The sequence below is a fragment of the Passer domesticus genome, chromosome 9, assembly GCF_036417665.1.
Source record: "Passer domesticus isolate bPasDom1 chromosome 9, bPasDom1.hap1, whole genome shotgun sequence".
Taxonomy (NCBI): Eukaryota; Metazoa; Chordata; class Aves; order Passeriformes; family Passeridae; genus Passer; species Passer domesticus.
This window is the reverse complement of record NC_087482.1, coordinates 29580105-29598548: the sequence shown is the minus strand read 5'-3', so window position 1 is coordinate 29598548 and position 18444 is coordinate 29580105. Positions and strand designations below refer to the sequence as shown.

The window sequence follows — 18444 nt, the reverse complement described above, 5'->3', positions numbered from 1 at the left end:
AATAGTTAAAAGAAAAATCGGTGAACTCTCAAATCTAATTTTTTACTAAATTTTTGATACAGACTCCGATTGTTTTATTAAAAAAAAAAAGACTTAAAAACCGGTGTGCGGCTGCCAGCAGTTTGTACGGGCTCAGCCCCCTCGGGCCGGCCCCGGGGGACCCGCCACGGTGCCGGTACCGTCCCCATCCCCTCTGCTCCGAGCCCCGGCATCCCCAGCCGGGATTTGCCCGTGTGCGCCCCGGGAGGAGGGCTGACCCCGCACACCGGGGCGGACCCGCCGCTTCACCGTGCGCTGCCCGGGCACCGGCGTGGCCCCGGGAAGGGGGGGCGGGGGCGGTGCTCAACCCCCAGCTCCGGTCTCGGGGCCGCGAAAACAGCAAACCCGCCCGGGGGTGGCGGTGCCGGTCTGGGAGGCGGCGGGGTGGCCCCGGTGCGGGGGATGCCCGGAGCCAGCGCGGCCCCGGCCCGCCCCCGTTCCCATTCCCGTTCCCATTCCCGTTCCCGTTCCCGCCGCGGCGGGGGCGCCCCCTGCCGGTGCCCGCGGGCGGTGCCGCCCGGCCCGGCCCGGCCCCGCCCCGGAGCGGCGGCCGCGCGGCGCCGCCATGTCGGGAGCGGCGGGGCCGGGTCCGCCCGCCGGGCCGGGCCGCTCCCCGCTGCCCTGCGCCCCCCGCCCCGCCGCCCCGCTCCAGCTGGCCGGGGGCGCCGAGCCCGCACGGCCCGGCGTCGCCGTCATCGACCTCCGCTTCCCCCGCGGCGCCGCCGCCGACGTGAGTGCGGCCGCTCCGCCGCGGTACCGGAGGGGGGGACCGGGGTGGTCCCGTGGAGTCACGGGGGGATGCCGGGGCGGTACCGGCGGGGGGGTACCGGGTGGTCCCGGAGGAAGACAGGGCCCCTGCCAGGCACGGTGCAGGGCCGGGTGTGGTGTCGGTCCCGGGGCAGGACCGGGGATGCCGGGGGCGGCAGCGGGGCGGGGTGGGTGGGGATGCCGGTGCCGGTGTGGGGAGAAGCCGGGGGCGGTCCCAGGGCGGAAGGGATGCCGTGGGCGGTATGGGGAAGATGTGAGGGGAGGTCCCGGGGCGGAGGGGATGCCGGTAACGGGTGGATGCCGGTGCTGGGGTACCTCCCTTACCGGTGCTGGGCGGGATGCTGGGGATGCCGCGCCCGTCCCAGTAGGGTCGGGGGTGCCCGTGCAGGTCCCGGTATGGGGCTCTGCTGGTGCGGGTACGGGGCCGTGCCGATCCCGCTGTGGGAGGGGGGTTGCCGGTGCCCGTCCCAGTACCGGGGGGTGATGCCGGTGTCGGTACCGGGGAGTGCCGGTGCAGCTGTGGAGGGATGCTGTTGTGGGGCTGAGGTCGGCGGTCCCGCAGGTGCAGGAGATCGTGTTCAGGAACTTCTACACGGCGTTCCTGAGCGTGCGGGTGCAGCGGCCCGGCCCCGGCGGGTCCCGGCGCTGGGTGACCTGCCTGCGGGACCTGTGCCTGATGCCGTGCCCGCACACCGAGGAGGGCTCCCAGGACTACTTCTGCCTCCACCGGCACCAGGTCAGCACCAGGTCTGGATGGGACCGTGGCATCACCCCCGCGGGGCTCACCCCTCTTTGCCCACAGCCCAGGGTGGCTCCCGCTCCAGGGGTCTGGTGCCCGTGTCCCACTGACCCCCATGGCTGCGAGAGTCCCTGTGCCCCGCTCAGCCCAGCCAGCCCTCAGGGGACGATGCTTCCTTGGGCTTCTTCCATCTGGGCTGGGTTGGGGGTTTTGGGAGGATACCCCAAAAGCTGCCCCCAGTCAGTGCCAGCCCCTGTGGTTACACTGCCTGGCCCCTGCCCTGCAGATGCTGTGTGATGTGGACCAGGTGACAGCAATGCGGTTCATCCTGCGACAGCCCTCCCCAGTCTGGCTCCACTTCACCATTGAGGACCTGCAGATTTTCCCCCCTGGACAGAAGGTGAGCAGGTGCCGGAGCTACCCCACTGCCAGGCATGGGCAGGGGGCCAGGACAAGCCACTGTCCCCAGCCCTATACCTGGCATTTCCCCCTACAGCTCTGGGGAGCACACAGCTCTGGATGTGGCTCCAAGTCCTTGGCCTTTGCTGGGGCAGTTGTGCTCCAGTGGTGCTGGGGAAGGGACTGCTCCAACAGCCACTCAAAACACAGAATTCCCTACAAAATTATCTTTAAGGATAGTAAAGTGACACTTCCATAGCAGGATCACTAGGGATAGGCTCTAAGCCCCAGCACACTGCCTGGTGTAAAGGATAGAGATAAGGTTGGGAACACGCTGTGTGACCCTCTGGATCTGTTTCAGAGTCCTCAGAAGGATTTTCCCTCCTGGCTCTCCCAGCTGACCCCTCCGGAGCAGCCAGCCAGCCTGCATGGGGTGAGTAATCCCTGCTGAGGTGCTGGGGGAAGGAGGGACCTCTGTGGGGTGCCAGCCATGAGCATCCATCAGGAGGCCGCCAGGGCCATGCCTGCCTTGTTGGCTCCAGGCTTTCACCAGGAATAGCTGTGGAGCCCTGAAATAACCCGCCTTGTGCTGGAAGTAGTTTGCAGTGCTAAGAAGAAAAATATCTCCACGGGGATGTGCTATCTGAGGTGACATTTAAGTCTATTTGGCCTCTAGTCTGGGGACAGGAACATCACCAAGGAGAAGCGGGTGCACAGTGCCACTCAGCCGACAGGCGGGATGCAGTGGGATGGGACAGGAACAAGAACATCCCCACGGGAGCAGTGGGTGCACAGCATGGTTCAGTGGCAGGTGGGATGTGTGGGAACAGGGACAGGGACATCACTGCGGGAGCAGTGGGTGCACGGCCTCGCTCAGGGTGGGTGAGACATGTGGGGACAGGGCTGGTTCCCAGTGCTTTGCAGAGGGTGTGCTCTGGGGAACACATTGCCCAGCCAGGACAGCATGTGGGCAGAGGGGCATCACTGCCACAGCACATGTTTACAGATTGCCACCACATCTGCCTGGCAGATGGTGGCCTTTGGTGGGCAAAGTCCAGGCAGAGCAGGGCCAGGGTGGGAGCTGGCTCGCCCATGAGAACCTGCTGAATCAACAGGAGGTCCTGCCTGCAGGAGGGTGGCACAGCCCACACCTGCCGGGGCAGTTCTGCTGCTGGGCTTCCACGCTACGGTGCTCACACTGCACCAGCAGTGAGGCTGCTGTTCCCAATCTTTGCCCAGCTGTGTGACAGTTTGGGGAGGGCACTCCCGTCCCTTGCTGATTGCTTGGATCACATTCCCCTTGGCAAGGAGTATCCAGGCAGATGCCAGAGGTTGCTCTGAGACTGGCTTTTCCCAACATCACCACGAGGCACCCCTCAGCCCAGTGCAACAGAGCTGTGTCCCCGTGAGAGTTGTGCCCCAGCCAGGAGAGCTGCTGATGAGTCCACACATCCCACCTGGCTAAAGGTCCCTGGGGTGAACCAGCATGTGTGCCCAGGATTCTGCACCCAAGCCCAGGCACGTCACTAAGTGAGGCTGTTGGGAAACTCTGGACTGCGTGATTAGGGTTTTAATGATTAGCCAGCAATCACCTTTCTGTCCTCATCCTGGCCACCTGCCAGCAGAGGTGGGCTTTGTTGGCACCGCAGCACCCAGGGATCAGGGTCACCCACGTCCTCAGTAGTTTGTTTTCCTGGAGAGAGGCCCTGCCCACCTCATGTTGGGAAACTACCGGCAGGTCCAGGTCGGGAATGTGGGCACCATCACGTGCCTGACTCCCTGGGAGGCAAAGCCATCCATCCACACCACTGCCCAAACCCAGGGTCATCCAGCCCATCCGGGCCATCCCTGCTCCACAGAATTGTGCCCACTTCTTTCCAGGAGCTCCCTGATCCGGAGAAGGTGTCGACGGAGGTCCAGCAAATGTGGGTGCTGACAGAGGTGATCCGGGCTCGCCAGGCAGCTGCCCGCATCGGGCGCTTCGACGTGAGTCCCACCACCCTGCTGACAGGGACCCTGGCCTTGCCACATGGCTCAGGAGCCCTCCCAGAGGGGCTGGAGCAGCCCAGCAGTGCTGTGCAGACAGTGACAGTCGCTCTCTTCCCCAGGTGGATGGCTGCTACGATGTCAACCTGCTTTCCTACACCTGAGCCTGCTGGTGCTGGTGCCAGCCGGGGAGAAGTGTCCCTTCCATGCTCCCGGGGCCTGCGCAGACTCCTGCATTCCCGCCTCGGCCACTGACCCCGCGGGGTCCCAAGCCCTCCCTGTGCCCCTTCCCTGACTCCCTCTGCACTGCCCAGCAGCGAGGGGCAGCGCTGCCACTCCAGAGACCCCTGGGAGCCTCTCCTGGGCACGTCCCGTGGGCAGAGCCCGGACACTGCGAGGGGGTGCGGGGGGACCGAGGGGTGCGGGGGTGCCGGAGGGGTCACCACTAAAAGCTGCTACGTTGGCCCTGCCTGTGCCCGCCTGTCTCTGGGGGATGGGGGTGGCCGTGCCGGCAGCCCCGGGGAGGCGGTGCCGAGGGCGGGCCGGGCCGGGGGCGGGGGCCGGGGCCAGGGCCGGGCGGACTCCATGTCCCAGGCGCCCCGGGGCCGGTCCGAGCCGTGCCGGGAGGGAGGAGGAAGAGGAAGATGCTGCGGGCGGGCTGCCGCGCCGCGCTGTCCCGCCGGCCCCCGGGCTCGGCGCCGCGGAGAGGGGCCGGGGGCAGCGGGGCCGGGGACGAGCGGCTGAAGCAGACGCCGCTGGATGCCCTGCATCGGGCCCGCGGCGGGCGGATGGTGCCGTTCGCCGGCTGGACCCTTCCGCTGCACTACGGGCAGGGCCACCTGCAGTCACACCTGCACACCCGCCGCCACTGCTCCCTCTTCGACGTCTCCCACATGATGCAGGTAGCGGGGTCGGGATGCGGGGGCTGGAGCAGGGGGGCGGCCGCAGCACCTCACAGCCTCGCCGGCCCCTTGCAGACCCTGGTGTACGGCCGGGACCGCGTCAGGTTCATGGAGAGCCTGGTGGTGGGGGACATCGCCGAGCTGAAGCCAGGACAGGTAGGGGGCACTGGGCAGGCAGCAGGCATCCAGCGGGGCCGGAGGTGCCCGGGATGCCCTGGGACGGTCCGGGCAGCCTGCCAATGCTGCCGCGGGCCGTGTCCCGCAGGGCACCCTGACGCTGCTCACCAACGAGAAGGGCGGCATCACGGACGACCTCATCGTCACAAACACGTCAGAAGATCACCTCTACGTGGTGTCCAACGCCGCCTGTGCTGACAAGGACTTGGCCATCCTGAGGGTATGGGGCTGCCTGAGCCCCGCGGGAGGGGGGGACACGCGTGGGAAGGAGTCTCTCTGCCTTTTGGTGACACCGGTGTTGCGCAGGGTGAGGTGGCCATGGCCACGTGTGGGGCTGGCACTGGCCTGGCCCCCGTGCTAGCAGCCCCCTGTCACCCTGGCAGGACAGAGCGGCGCAGCTGCAGGCCACCGGCAGTGACATACACCTGGAGGTGTCAGACAATGCCCTGCTGGCTCTGCAAGGTATTGGGGCCCCCACATGGGCCTACCCTCTCCCGGGTTCTCTCCCGGTGGATGTCACCGCCCTCCCCACCTCCCCCCGCTTCCCCGGGCACTGCTGCCTTCCAGCCACCTGCCTCCCCAGGTCCCTCCATGGCACGGGTTCTGCAGGAAGGGCTGTCAGATGACCTGGCCAAGCTCTCCTTCATGAACAGCATCACCACGACCGTGTTCGGTGTGCCGGGCTGCCGGGTCACGCGCTGCGGTTACACCGGCGAGGACGGCGTGGAGGTACCCAGGGAGCTGTGCCAGTGTCCCCAGTGCGGTACCAGGCAGGGGAAGGCCGTGCCCCACTGACCCTGCCCGTGTCCCGCCGCAGATCTCGGTGCCCGCGGCACGGGCGGTGGAGCTGGCCGAGCAGCTCCTGGGTGTCCCTGATGTGTGGCTAGCAGGGCTGGCAGCCAGGGACAGCCTGCGCCTGGAGGCCGGGCTCTGCCTCTACGGCAATGACATCGATGAGACTGTCACCCCTGCCGAGGCCGGGCTGATGTGGACTCTGGGTAGGTCCACCTCCTCCTTGGGGCAGGCAGAGCAGCAAGGTGTCTCCAGTGGGTACAAGGGGACCAGTCAGGCATCACCAACCCTCACCCATCTCTGCCCTGCAGGGAGGCGCCGGCGTATGGCCATGGACTTCCCTGGTGCTGCTGTCATCATGGCACAACTGAAAGAGAAGCCGAGGCGCAGGCGTGTGGGGCTGACGTCGGTGGGACCCGCCATCCGGCCCCACATGGCCATCCTGGGCCCTGAAGGCAGGCCTGTGGGTAGGTGGGGGCAGTGGGGCTGGCACGGGCACGACCCTGAGCTGTGGCCATGGCACTGACAGGGGCTGGCCAGGCCCCGTTCACCTCCCCATATCCTCACGTCCCAGGCACAGTGACCAGTGGATGTCCCTCGCCCTGCCTGGGCAAGAATATCGCCATGGGCTACGTGGAGGCACCGCACAGCCGGGCTGGCACCAAGCTCACCGTCGAGGTGCGCAAGAAGCAGCACCCTGCCGTCATCACCAAGATGCCCTTCGTGCCCACCCAGTACTACATGGCCAAGTGAGGCCAGCGCATGCTGTGGGCACAGTGCCCCGGCTCCAATAAACACCCTGTTCCATTTCCCTGGCCTCCTCTCTGGTTATGGTGGCAATGCCAAAACAAGGAGCAGCAGGTGGGCACAGCACTTTAATGGTGTTGGCAGTACCCAGCCGGCAGTCCTGGTGCTGCTCACTCCCGGTGTGTCTTCATGGGCTCTGCCGTGGGGCCATCCCTGCAAGAGACAGGCAGTGTGAGCAGGACACCGTGTCCGTGTGCGGCTGGGGGCCCTCACTGGGGCACCCTGGGCTGGGGTGCAGTTGGGCGGGGTGGGGGGCTCAGAAGTCGGGGGCACAGCCCGGGGGGCACAGCCTGGGCGGCACTTGTCAGAACCCGCAGCTCGGGGGCTAACGGGGCCCGTGTCCCAGAGGCGCCGGTCCGGACCCTGCTGTCCGGGCTGTACCGGTGCAGGGGTGCGGCGGGGGGACGCTCACCGGGCGGCACTGGGCGGGGGTCGCTCACCGGGCAGCGCTCCGGGAGCGCCGGCCGGGCGCGGGGGAGGGAAGCCGGGCAGGCCCGCGGGGGAATCAGCGTTTTTGGGCCCGGTAGCGGTCGGGACTCACCGGGGCGGGCAGTGCCGCTCGGCGGCGCCGTTGCGTCCCGCCGGGCCCGCGGGGGACAGGGAGTGCGCGCGGGGCCGGGAGGGCGAGGCCCCGGGAGCGGTGCCCGGGGAGCGGCGGCCGGCGGGGCCGGTCCGGTAGCAGAGCGCGGCCACCGCCCCGCCGTAGGCGCGCCAGGCCAGGCGGACGCCCAGCAGGCTGATGCCCAGCCAGAGCAGCAGCAGCTGGCACAGCGCGGCCCGCACGTCCTGTGCCGCCCACTCGGCCGCCAGCTCCCGGCCCAGCGCGGCCAGCGCCCGCCACGGCGGCAGCCAGCCCGCCGCCACCGCCGCCATGGCCGCGGCTGCCGGGCGAGCCTGCCGCGGGGCGGCGCCTCTGCCCGCGGCCCGGGGGCGGGGCCTCCGCGCCGCCTGCGCTGTGGGGCGGGGTCTCAGGGGCGGGGCCTCGGAGCGCCGGTTTGGGGGCGGGGCCTGCCCGTCCCCGCCGCCATCCTGCGCGGTCGGGGCGGGGCCTTACAGGTTGGCTCCTCCCTGGGGCGGGGCCGGGGTGTGGCCGGTCGGGGGGCGGGGCCATCATGGCGGGAAGCGAGGAGGAGCCGCGGTACTCGCGGCAGCTGTGAGTGCGGGAACGGCACCGGGGCCGGCACCGGGGAGCGGCACCGGGGGCCGGAGCGCCGCAGGGTCGCGGCAGGGCGCGGTGCAGCGGTGCCGGCCCCCGCTGACGGCCGCCGCCGGTACCCGCAGGTATGTGCTGGGCGGCGGCGCGCGGCGGCTGCCCGGGTCGGCGGTGCTGGTGTCGGGGCTGCGCGGGACCGGAGCGCAGGTGGCGACGGCGCTGGTGCTGGCGGGGACCGGGCGCGTCGTCCTGCACGACTGCGGTGCCGCCTGCACCGCCGACCGCACCCACCAGGTACCGGCGGGGCCGGGCGGGGCTCCCGGGAAAGGTACGGGTGAAGTTCGCTGTAACAGGTACGGGTGGGGATCTCATAACAGTGAGAATGCCGGTAGTGGGTGCAGGTGTGGGTGGGGATCCCAACAATAGGTACGGTCAGGGGTCCCAGTAACAGACAGAGGTACAGGCGGGTGTCCCAACAATAATGAGTGTGGGTATGGGCACAGGCCCCAGAGTACAGGTATGGATGAGGGGCCCCATAATGTGTGTAGGCATTGATAAAGGTCCTGGTAATAGGTACAGACTCATGTGGGGGTCCCAGTACCAGGTACGAGTGTGGATGGGAATCCCCATATTGGGTACAGACCGCAATCCCAGTAACAGGTACAGGTATGGATGGGAAGGCCCCATGACATATACAGGTACATGCAAGGGTCTTGGTACAGGGGCGGACTCAGGTGGGAGTCCCAGGAACAGGCACGGATGTGGCTAGATGTCACAGTAATAGGTGCAGGTGCAGCTGGGAGAATCCCTGTTTGCAGGGATGGGTTTGGGGTGAGGGGCTTCCAATAACCGGCACAGGCTGGGGAGGCTGGTGAGGCACAGGGTGCCCTTCATTGTCACAGGTAAGGTGACAGAGCCCCCTCACCAGTGCAGACAGGGCCTGTGGCGCACCCCACAGTGGTGAGCTGCACCCCAGGCCCATAGGGTGCCCCGCCATGTGTCCATTCTGCAGTTCCTCCTGGAAGAGAGCGATCTAGGCCAGAACCGTGCCAAGGCATCCCAGCGGGCCCTGGCTGAGCTGAACCCCCATGTGGTGGTCGAGGCTCACACCGGGGAGCTGTCGGAGGCCTTCCTTGCCCCCTTCCAGGTGAGCCTGCATGCCAGCACCGGGGGGCCCCCCGTGGTGGCAGCGCTCGCTGACAGACCTGGCACAGGTGGTGGTGCTGACTGAGTCCCCGCTGGAGGAGCAGCTCCGCCTCGGGGACTTCTGCCATGCCCGGGGCATCTGCTTCATCGTGGCTGACGCCAAGGGGCTGGCAGGGTAAGGGGTCTCATGGGGTCCTGCACTGGCTGTGGGTCACCTTGTCCCCAGAGCCCCCAGCCCTGCGCTGCAGCCCATGTCCCCAGTAGCCCACTGGCAGGGCTGCTCGGCCTGGGCAGGACGTGGCAGTGCTGGGGCAGCTTGGTGGGGCACTTCCTCTGCCAAAACCCCGTCTGTCCTCTCCAGGCAGCTGTTCTGTGACTTCGGGGAGCGCTTTGTCGTTCATGACCCAGCAGAAGGGGATCCAGTGTCTGCTCCTGTGGAGCACATCTCCCAGGTAGGAGGGAGGGCAGCCCCTGCAGGTCCCCCAAAATGTTGCTGCCTCCTCCACTGGCTGTATGCCACCCTAGTCCAGTGCCCCACTCTTATGTAGCCTTCCCCTCCTCAGGGCAACCCAGGAGTGGTGACATACATGGGGACGGAGAACAGCCATGGCCACCTCTTCTGCGACGGTGACCTGGTGACATTTTCTGGCGTGCAGGGGATGACAGAGCTGAACGGCCAGGAGCCCGTCCCTGTGCATGTGCTCGGTGAGACCTCCAGGGGGATCCTGGCTGATTGAGGAACTCACCGGGTCCTTGGCAGTGACCGTGGTGTGACATGTGTGCTCCTCTTGTCCCCAGATGCCTTCAGGCTGGAGATCAGTGACACCAGCTCCTTCTCGCCGTACCGCTGCGGGGGTCTGGTTTCACAGGTGCAGCAGCCCCAGGAGTGTTCCCACGTAAGTCCTTCTGGGCCCCAGGGTGCTGCCCCCGGGCTGGGGTGCTGCTGTGCCATGCCGGGCCCCAGGAAAGCGCTCACCAATCCCTGGTGCTGTGCTGGCAGAAGCCCCTGCGCCAGGCGCTGGAGGAGCCCCAAATCCAGGTGGCAAGTCCCGAGGATCTGCCACGCAGCCGCAGCCTGCACGCCGCCTTCCAGGCCCTCCACGCTTTCCGCAGGGAGCAGGGCCGCCTGCCGCGGCCCAGGGCGCCCGTAAGTCCGTGTGTCCTGCTCCTGCCCACCCGCACCCCGTGCCGGGCGCTGCCCTCTCCCCTCTGCCCGCAGGCGGATGCCGAGCGGGTGCTGGAGCTGGCGCGGGGCCTGGCAGCACGGCAGGGTCCCCTGGACGAGGACACGGTGCGCGCCTTCGCCAGCGCCAGCGCCGGCGACCTGTGCCCCGTGGCCGCCGTGCTCGGGGCGCTGGCGGCCCAGGAGGTGCTGAAGGTGAGCGGGGCCGGGTCCCGCCGGCCGTGGCCGTCCGGTGGCGTTTGGTGGCCACGAGGGGGCACTTGCTGCCCGCCTGGGGACGCCGGGTCCGGCAGCAGGGCTGGGGCGGGCTGGGGGGAGCGCCCCGCTGGCCGCCTGCCCACGGGCTGCTCGCCCCAGGCCATCACCGGGAAGTTCCTGCCCCTGGAGCAGTGGCTGTACTTCGACGCCCTGGAGTGCCTGGCGCTGGCGGGGGCTGCGCAGCTGACAGAGACGGACTGTGCCCCGGTGAGACCCCGTGTCCCGGCTGCCCGCGGTGCCGTGGCTGCTGTGCTCACACAGCTCCTTGTCCCGGCAGAGAGGCTCTCGCTACGATGGCCAGATTGCCGTCTTCGGGGCCAATTTCCAGGAGAGGCTGGGCCACCAGAAGTACCTGGTGGTGAGTGGGGAGGGCCATGGCACTGGGAGGCTGTGGAGCATCCAGCTGGCACGTGGGGAGCTGCAGCATCTCTGTCCTAACAGGTGGGAGCTGGTGCCATCGGCTGCGAGCTGCTGAAGAACTTTGCCATGATGGGGCTGGCAGCGGGGCCGGATGGGGAGCTCATCGTCACTGACATGGACACTGTTGCCCTCTCCAACCTCCATCGGCAGCTTCTCTATCGCTCAGCAGATATATCAGTGAGGCAGCACGAGGCAGGGGCTGAGCTCCCCACAAAGGGCATCCTGGCTGGCCCAGGGGCTCTCTAAGGCTGTCCACCCCTTCTCTGCCCTGGCAGGAGCCAAAGTCAGTGGTGGCTGCAGCGGCCGTGCAGCGCATGAACCCTGATGTCAGAGTGACAGCTCACCAGAACCAGGTGGGACCTGCTACCGAGATGCTCTACAATGATAACTTCTTCCAGCACCTGGATGGCGTTGCCAGCGCCCTGGATACGATAGAGGCCCGTGAGTGTCAGGAAGGGCATGGGGCCCAAGCCCCTGGGCCTGCTCCCTGGGTCCCCAGCACTCCTGGCTCCCTGCAGGCACCTATTTGGAGAGACGCTGTCTGCGCTGTCGCACGCCACTGCTGGACTCGGGCACGGAGGGGACACGGGGGAATGTGCTGGCCATGGTACCGTCCCTGACCGAGCCTCTGCGGCCAGCCAGCGCCCCCAGGGATGGCACCTTCCCCACGTGTACCCTGCGGCACTTCCCCCGCACCATCCAGCACACGCTGCAGGTAGGCTGAGCTGCCACAGCGCCCAGCGAGGAGGCACCGGGACCTTTGTCTTCCTTCCCCTTGTCCCCTCCAGTGGTGAGCCATGAGCAGGATATGGCCCCAGCTGCTTCCTGCTGGCAGCCTGAGTGCTGCTGCTGGCCCTGCCAGAGCCTCCCCCTCCCCCTGGGCTTGGGGGCACAAAGGGGAGGTTCCAGTGCTCAACACTCGTTTCTCTTCCACAGTGGGCCCGTGATGAGTTTGAGGGGCTTTTCCAGCTACCTGCAGAACAAGTCAACCAGTTCATGGAGTGAGTGGGCTTTGGGGGTAGTGACACTGGGAGAGGAGCTTCCAGCTCTGCCAGGGCACTGCTGGGAATGGGGAGAGGGTGCCAGACTCAGGTGTCTCACAGGATTGCTCTTGGGCCAGCATCAGCAGTTGCCTGCCTTTGCAGGGACCCAGCTTTCCTGGAGCAGCAGCCGCCAGGGAAGGTCGTGGAGCAGGTGTGGGAGAGGCTGCGGGAGCGGCCGCGGGACTGGCGGGACTGTGTGCGCTGGGCACGCCGGCGCTGGCAGAGCTGCTACCACGATGCCATCGCCCAGCTGCTGCACACCTACCCCCCGGAGCATGTGAGCCCAGCACCACGGGGCTGGCACCCCCTGCACGCCCGTCCCCCCACTGCCGCCTCACTGCAGCCAGGGGCACACGCTCCTGGGCCTGACTCTTCTCTCCCTGTGCCAGGAAACCAGCCCGGGTGTCCCCTTCTGGGCAGGGGACAGGAGCTGTCCCCATCCACTGACATTCAACCCTGACAATGTGAGTGCAGGGAGGGAGAGCTGTGGGGTCTCACGTGGGAACGGTATGGGCAGAGGGAGAGCCAAGCCTGTGCTGGGCATACTGGGAATACTAAACTGTAGTTGTGCTACGTCTGCCACAGCCTGTGCAGGGCTGCCAGGCCCTGGGCTGGGTCAGTCCCTGTCCCCCAGTCAGGGAGGGCACTGCAGGGGCAGTTCTACCAGCTCAGGGCAGTGCTGGCAGCTCTTGGCTATGTGGGACCACCCCCGCAAGGCACCCCATAGCCCCCCTGTTCTACCTTGCAGGACACCCACCTGGATTATGTCCTGGCTGCTGCCCACCTCTTTGCCCAAGTGCACAGGGTGCCACCATGCAGGGACCGGGCGGCCATCCAGGCCATCCTCCGTGATGTGGTCCTGCCACCCTTTGCACCCCAGGAAGGGCTCCAGATCGCCCTCACAGAGGAATCCACAGAGGCACAGGTTCCCACAGGTGAGGTTCCCAGGTATGTTCCTGGGTCCAGCCTGGTGGTGGTGGGGCTGTGGCTTCTTGTCCCTGCTTCAGCAGCCAAGATGACCCAGACAAAGGTGGAGACACCCCAGCCAGTGCCACAGTGCAGGAGTATCATGCCAGGCATCCTTGTGCCCCCAGATCACAGGCAGCTGACAGAGCTTACCCAGGACCTGGTGCAGTGGAGAAAGGAGCTGGTGGGGAATGAGGACACACAAGCACCCTTGATGGTGCCCATCCACTTTGAGAAGGTAGCGGAGCCAGGCAGGTGGCCCTGCTCAGCCTGGGGGGGTTGATGTCCCCACGGGATGCAGATATCCCCCCACTCTTCCCCACAGGACAACGATGTCCACATAGACTTTATCACAGCAGCGTCCAACCTGCGTGCAGAGAACTATGGCATCTCCCCTGCCAGCTGGCTGACGGTGAGAGGGGCAGCCTGTGGGGTCAGGAGTCCCTGTCCCGTGTGGGGCAGCTGGTGACACCCTCCTGTCCTCAGAGCAAGCGAATTGCTGGGCAGATCGTGCCCGCCATCATCACCACCACAGCGGCCGTGGCCGGGCTGGCCTGCCTGGAGGTCTACAAGCTGGTGTGGGGCTGCCAGGACCTCAGCTGCTACCGCAACAGCAACATCAGCCTGTCTACCTGCCTGCTGCTCCGAGTGCAGCCCCCGCCAGCCCCCACCTACTGGGTAGGACCCTCTTCCCTGGGAAAGGGCAGGCGGGGGACACCCAGGGGCCAGCGGCATCTGCTGTGGGACAATGTCGGGGGGAACCAGCTGGCCAAGCAGCGAGGGCAGCCCTGGCCATGGCACTCTAGAAATGGATCTGGGTGCTGCCGTGGGTTGGGAATGCTGCCAGGCAGTGAGCAACCAGCTCCTTCACCTGGCTGCCCCCGAGCTGTGATGCTCTGGGGTGCCCATGGGGCTGAGGCAGCCCCGCCGCCCCACGGCAGGCCCCACGCTGAGCCCCACAGCCGGGGCGGGAGGCCGCTGCAGCCGCGCTCATCTGGCTTATGGAAACCAGCTGCGGCAGCCAGAGAGCAGCTGGCACCGGGCCGGGAAGGGCCGCCCGGGGGAGCGGGGCCGGGGGTCCCGGCGGTGGGGAGCCAGGGAGGGAGGGCGGGGGTGGGGGCAGGCCCAGATTGGGACCGTCTAGGCTATAGAGGCCCCTTTGTCTGGGGGTTTATGGCGTGCGAGGCAGCCCTTCCGGCACGGCAGGAAGCGCCGATTGGAACCAGATTGGCCCGGGGGGCCCAGGGCCGGGGGCAGGAAGAGGGGGAGGGAGGCGACTCCACTGCCTTGCGCCGGCTCCAGCACCACTTCGGGCTGACGGCTGCCCCACGGCCCCCTCAAACGCCATGCCCAGCCCTGTGCCATCCTGGCCGTAGAGTCCCTGGGTTGGCGTCATCCCTGGATGGAGGATGCTGCTGGGTCTGACCATGCCCTCAGGTCTCTGCAGCAGCACCCAACACCTCCATGTCCCAGGGCGAGGACTCCCGGTGTGACATTTCACACCCAGCTGCTTGGCTATGGTGGGAACACATGTCCCCAAGGCCTGCTTGGTGTGACCTATGTCCCCATGGGGACCTGGGGAGCCCACGCTGGGGGCCAGCCTTGTCCAGAGGAATATGCTTCCCAGGGCCAGAGCGATGTACTTTGGTGGCAGAGGGCCAGGCCATGCCTTTCCCTTTGTGCCGAGCTGTTGCTGCCCGGCGAGGATGGGGTTAAGCCCTTCTCTCCACCAGTGGGATAAGTGCAGGCAGCAGAAGGCGGAGGTGAGAAGGCAGCAGAAAGCAGGAGGGAGAGTGACCAGGTGTGAACACCCTCCCGAGCGGGCAGGGGCCAGGCGGGCAGTGCTGCCTGCAGCGAGGGCAGATGGCTGTGCAGCCCTGCCAGACGGCGCTTGGCCCCGGGCTTGGCACCACATTGGCCTCCTTGGGCCGGAGCAGGGGTCGTGGGGCCACAGGCATGAGAAGAGATGATTGTGTGGGGCTGGGCAACGCTTCAATGGCCTTTTGTGCGCCTGTCCTGGCCCGGGGCTAGGGGCAGTGCCGGCCCCACACTGACACTGACCCTTAAGTGGACCCCAGCAGTGCTGGGGGGATAGTTGTGTCCCCCACCGCCCCTGCAACACCATGGTGCCCCCATCACCCTGCCCCTTTGCCTGCCCTGCTGTCCCCCAGCCCTTGTGCTGCACCAGTCCCTGCCCCAGGGGTCTGGCCAGCCAGGATCTGGGGTGCCAGTGCTGGCTGCTCCCCCCTGGCAGTACGGCGGGCGGGAGTGGAGCTGCTGGGACCGGCTGGAGCTGCGGGCAGTCGGCGCAGATGGGCAGGCCATGACGGTGCAGGAGGTGCTGGAGTGGCTGCAGGTGAGCCCAGAGCTGTCAGTACTCACTCAGGTCACCCTGGGGGATGCAGGGCCAGATCCTGACAGCCACCTCTTGTAGAGGACACACGGCTGGACCGCGACCATGCTCCTGTGTGGCGACAGCGTGCTCTATGACAGCAAGGCAGATGCAGAGACACGGGCCCGGCAGCAGGCACAGAGGTAGGTCCATGGCTCCAGGGCCCAATCCTGCCCCGGAGGGGGGGGCTTCCAGCCCCCACTGCCTCAATTCTGAGCTACTCCAGCTGCAGTGCAGCTCCCAGCCAGCTGCTGGATAAACATCCTGCCGGCAGCACTTCCCGTGGCGGGACCCCTGCCCGGCCCCTTGCTGCGGCCCCTGCATCCCACCAGCCTGGCCGGACACCCCTGAGGGGCCCGAGGCTCCCCCAGAGCACTCAGCCGGCCTTGCAGGACAAGACAGTGCCCCCAGCACCCCCTTTCCCTGCTACAGGTTATCCGAGAGCTTGGAGGATGCCAGGATGCCGCAGCAGCAGGACCTGGAGCTGCTGTATATCTGCGAGGGCGAGGATGCTGAGGCTGAAGATACCCGTCCCCCTCTCTTGTGCTCCCTACCTTGAGCAAGGGGCCAGCACCTCCTGCCCAATGCAATAAAAGCTGCAGGCTGCAATGGCCCTCCTTGCAAAAACCCCCTGCTTGCCCCTGCCTGGAGCCGGGCACAGGCACTCCCTTTGATAAACGCTGCGGCGCCCAGACCGTATAAAACGGGGGTTTATTTACAGGGTGGGGGTGCGGGCCGCAGCAGCGGGGCTAAATGTAGCCGATAACGTCGTTGCAGATGATGGGCTGGCGGCTGCGGCTGTTCATCAGGGCCGTGAAGCGGTGGAAGTCCGTGGCCAGCTGGGCGATGTTGCTGTGGGACTGGTGGAAGCAGGCGCCCTTGGGCTGTCCCCCCAGCCCCAGCGGGCAGGAGAAACGCTTGGTGGCATCGCGGCCGGCGGGCCGGGCGCCCTCGGCGCCCCGGGGCCGGGCCATGCTGGCCAGCTTGCGGCGCACGTTGCCCGAGAGGCTGAGCAGGAAGGCGGGGGGCTTGGCCAGCCGGCGGGAGGGCTCGGCGGCGGCCCGGCGACGCGGCTCGGCGCCCACCTCGGGCAGGTCCATCCAGTTCTCCACCAGGTCAGCGAAGCAGTTGTCGCCCAGCACCAGCGGCTGCCGGTTCCGGCTCTGCGACAGCAGCGCTACGGTCCAGTCCTGCGTGTCGGCGGGCTCCAGGGCCCGCCACTGCTCCAGGCAGGCGTCCGAGGTGGATTTGGGGCGGACACGGCGGGCGGGGGCGGGCGGCGGGGCGGCGGGGCCGGCCGAGAGCCGGTGTGCCCGTTGGCAGGGCAGCAGGTGCCGGCGCCGCACGGGCGCCTCCTCTTCCCTCCACGTGCCGCCCGACGCCTCCGAGTACCCCGAGTCGAACTCCAGGCTGCGCTCGCTGGCCGGGGGGGAGCGGGCGGCCGGGCTCCCCCCCTCCTCCTCCTCGCCACCGGGGTCCAGGCTGCAGGCCGAGTCCGCCGCCGAGGCGGGGCGCGGGGCACGGGGAGCCGGCCCCGCCGCCCTGCCGGGCTGCTGCGCTGTCTGCCGCGTGCCGTGCATGTGCGCCCGCAGCGTCGGGCCCGCGTCCCGCCGGCACCACTGCAGGGAAAGGGCACATCGTCAGCACGGTTGTCGCCGCTGCCCCCCGGCAGCCCCGCGGTGCCCATCCCACCCTCCCCGGCACCCCGCGCTCCCCCCCGCCCCGGCTGGTGGGGGCTTCGCTGGCGCAATGGGCGTGCAGCAGGGTGCGGAGAGCGGGCCGCAGGTCCCGGCTTGCCTCCAGCCCCGGGCCCCGCTTTCCTGCGGCTCCTGCGCGGAGCCGGCCGGCGTGCAGCGGCTTGTCGGGTGAGCAAGCAGGCACCCAGCCCCGGCCGTGCCTGCGGGAAATGACAGAGGGCCACGGCACGTAGCAGCGGGCGCTCCGCTGCGCCCCCGACAGCCCCTCGAGTGCCCCGTTCGCGGCAGGGAGGCGGCCGGGACAGCCCTCCGGCAGAGTCCCACTCGGTGGCACGGGGCCAGCGGCAGCCCCAGGGCACCCGCGGGTGCTGGGGTGGGGTTGTGCCCCCGCGCGTCGGCAGGGCCACCCACCCACCCTGTGCCCTCCAGCTGGGGACACCCCGGGTGACGTCAGGGTGCAGCCAGCCCCGCGCCCAAGGCCCGGGACCCCCCAAAGGCCGGGAAATGCAGGGGACCGAGGCAGCCGGGGCCGAACGGAGCACGGCCGGGCGGGCGCTGGAAGGGACTGCTGGCTCCCGCAGCCGGGCCGCTCCTCGCTCTTGAATTCCTATTGTCTGAACCCAAAAGCAGGGTGTTACGTCCGCTTTCCTTTCCGCGCTGGAGTCGCGGGAAGCTGAGTGTGCAGGAGGGATTGCTTCCAGGACCGATAATTCTGTCCTCTCTGGCTGACCCTGACACAGCTGCTGGCAGGACTGTCCTTGTCCCTCTCCACGTCCCCGTCCAAATCCCTGTCCCCCTCCCCGCTGCCTGGGACCCTCTCATCCAGCCCTAGTGGCAATGTGCCACCACTCCGAGCCGCCCAGTCCTGCCGCTGGCCGGGAACACTGGGGCAGCCGGTTGTGAGGTGCTGGGTAAGCATGTGGCAGGCCCAGGAGAGCCGAAGGGCCACCCTGTCACCGCCGTCCCTCGGGGCAGCCCGGGTGGGTGGCAGGGTGGCAGCTGCGGGGGGACGGTGCCGCTGGCAGCTTGACAGCTGGACACCGTGGCCGCTGGACACCGTGCCCCCACACCGCCAGGGTCCCACCGGGCGCACACGTCCCCCGTGCCGCCTTTGGTCTCGCGTTCATGTCACGGGCTTGATGTCACCGGCAGCGCCCGGACGTCACGGCAGCCCCGCAGTCCCGGGGCGCCGGGGAGCGGTGGTCCCGTCCCGTCCCGTCCCGTCCCGCTCCCTCCCGGTGCCCGCGGCGGCACTCACCCGCTCGGCGCCGAGCTCGTCTGGGCGGGCGCTGTGCATGCCCGGTCCTGCTCCCCCGGCGCCGCTCCCGGCCCCGCTCGCACAGCCGCCGGTGCCGGTGGCGGAGCGGCGGCAGCAGCGACAGCGGACGGAGCGCCCGGCCGTGCCCGCCGCCTCCCGGCGCTGCCCGGCGGCCCCGCCCCGCCCCGCCCCGGCCAATGGGGCCGCCGTAACGTGAGCCCGGGCCGCACCGGCACCGCCGCCCCGGGGCCCCGCCCCGCCCACGGACCCCTCCCCGCCGCCCCGGGGCCCCGCGCCGGGCACCACCCGGGCACCGCCG

At 68.3% G+C, this 18444-nt stretch overlaps 5 protein-coding genes across 5 annotated transcripts; 3 read left to right on the top strand and 2 right to left on the bottom strand.

Moving 5' to 3' along the window:
* Window positions 1-577: 577 nt before the first annotated feature.
* Window positions 578-4396, top strand: NICN1 (nicolin 1, tubulin polyglutamylase complex subunit). The gene is made up of 6 exons (XM_064432298.1): window positions 578-769; window positions 1370-1543; window positions 1833-1946; window positions 2307-2378; window positions 3827-3931; window positions 4054-4396. Exons 1-6 carry the CDS (start codon window positions 605-607, stop codon window positions 4093-4095), a joined length of 672 nt encoding a protein of 223 aa, XP_064288368.1. The 5' UTR covers window positions 578-604; the 3' UTR covers window positions 4096-4396.
* Window positions 4397-4456: 60 nt separating this feature from the next.
* AMT (aminomethyltransferase) lies at window positions 4457-6613 on the top strand. Its single transcript, XM_064432296.1, has 8 exons — window positions 4457-4833; window positions 4909-4989; window positions 5099-5230; window positions 5394-5472; window positions 5594-5739; window positions 5828-6008; window positions 6114-6269; window positions 6377-6613. Exons 1-8 carry the CDS (start codon window positions 4576-4578, stop codon window positions 6553-6555), a joined length of 1212 nt encoding a protein of 403 aa, XP_064288366.1. The 5' UTR covers window positions 4457-4575; the 3' UTR covers window positions 6556-6613.
* Window positions 6614-6658: 45 nt separating this feature from the next.
* Window positions 6659-7535, bottom strand: TCTA (T cell leukemia translocation altered). The gene is made up of 2 exons (XM_064432299.1): window positions 7151-7535; window positions 6659-6762 (listed from the first exon to the last, which is right to left on the bottom strand). The coding sequence occupies exons 1-2, from the start codon at window positions 7480-7482 to the stop codon at window positions 6720-6722; spliced, it is 375 nt and encodes a 124-aa protein (XP_064288369.1). The 5' UTR covers window positions 7483-7535; the 3' UTR covers window positions 6659-6719.
* Window positions 7536-7704: 169 nt separating this feature from the next.
* UBA7 (ubiquitin like modifier activating enzyme 7) lies at window positions 7705-15797 on the top strand. Its single transcript, XM_064432295.1, has 24 exons — window positions 7705-7762; window positions 7891-8056; window positions 8775-8909; window positions 8977-9083; window positions 9270-9360; window positions 9472-9613; window positions 9707-9804; window positions 9909-10055; window positions 10128-10286; window positions 10449-10556; window positions 10627-10707; window positions 10791-10946; window positions 11045-11210; window positions 11288-11484; window positions 11706-11770; window positions 11915-12089; window positions 12202-12276; window positions 12561-12747; window positions 12907-13016; window positions 13104-13190; window positions 13265-13456; window positions 15033-15134; window positions 15213-15313; window positions 15603-15797. The coding sequence occupies exons 1-24, from the start codon at window positions 7722-7724 to the stop codon at window positions 15727-15729; spliced, it is 3015 nt and encodes a 1004-aa protein (XP_064288365.1). The 5' UTR covers window positions 7705-7721; the 3' UTR covers window positions 15730-15797.
* INKA1 (inka box actin regulator 1) lies at window positions 15693-18291 on the bottom strand. The gene is made up of 2 exons (XM_064432297.1): window positions 18126-18291; window positions 15693-16789 (listed from the first exon to the last, which is right to left on the bottom strand). The coding sequence occupies exons 1-2, from the start codon at window positions 18162-18164 to the stop codon at window positions 15920-15922; spliced, it is 909 nt and encodes a 302-aa protein (XP_064288367.1). The 5' UTR covers window positions 18165-18291; the 3' UTR covers window positions 15693-15919.
* Window positions 18292-18444: the final 153 nt, after the last annotated feature.

Excerpts from the sequence above, each read along its gene's own strand:
- INKA1 (XM_064432297.1), bottom strand. The coding sequence starts at position 18,164 with ATGCACAGCGCCCGCCCAGACGAGCTCGGCGCCGAGCGG. Across the intron at positions 16,790-18,125 it reads ACGAGCTCGGCGCCGAGCGG|TGGTGCCGGCGGGACGCGGG; the intron begins GTGAGTGCCGCC and ends CTTTCCCTGCAG.
- UBA7 (XM_064432295.1), top strand. The coding sequence starts at position 7,722 with ATGGCGGGAAGCGAGGAGGAGCCGCGGTACTCGCGGCAGCT. Across the intron at positions 10,287-10,448 it reads CGGCCCAGGAGGTGCTGAAG|GCCATCACCGGGAAGTTCCT; the intron begins GTGAGCGGGGCC and ends TGCTCGCCCCAG. Across the intron at positions 13,457-15,032 it reads CGCCAGCCCCCACCTACTGG|TACGGCGGGCGGGAGTGGAG; the intron begins GTAGGACCCTCT and ends CCCCCCTGGCAG.
- AMT (XM_064432296.1), top strand. The coding sequence starts at position 4,576 with ATGCTGCGGGCGGGCTGCCGCGCCGCGCTGTCCCGCCGGCCCCCGGGC. Across the intron at positions 4,834-4,908 it reads ACGTCTCCCACATGATGCAG|ACCCTGGTGTACGGCCGGGA; the intron begins GTAGCGGGGTCG and ends GGCCCCTTGCAG. Across the intron at positions 5,231-5,393 it reads AGGACTTGGCCATCCTGAGG|GACAGAGCGGCGCAGCTGCA; the intron begins GTATGGGGCTGC and ends TCACCCTGGCAG.
- NICN1 (XM_064432298.1), top strand. The coding sequence starts at position 605 with ATGTCGGGAGCGGCGGGGCCGGGTCCGCCCGCCGGGCCGGGCCGCTCC. Across the intron at positions 770-1,369 it reads CCCGCGGCGCCGCCGCCGAC|GTGCAGGAGATCGTGTTCAG; the intron begins GTGAGTGCGGCC and ends GCGGTCCCGCAG. Across the intron at positions 2,379-3,826 it reads AGCCAGCCAGCCTGCATGGG|GAGCTCCCTGATCCGGAGAA; the intron begins GTGAGTAATCCC and ends ACTTCTTTCCAG.
- TCTA (XM_064432299.1), bottom strand. The coding sequence starts at position 7,482 with ATGGCGGCGGTGGCGGCGGGCTGGCTGCCGCCGTGGCGGGCGCTGGCC. Across the intron at positions 6,763-7,150 it reads GAGCGGCACTGCCCGCCCCG|GGATGGCCCCACGGCAGAGC; the intron begins GTGAGTCCCGAC and ends TGTCTCTTGCAG.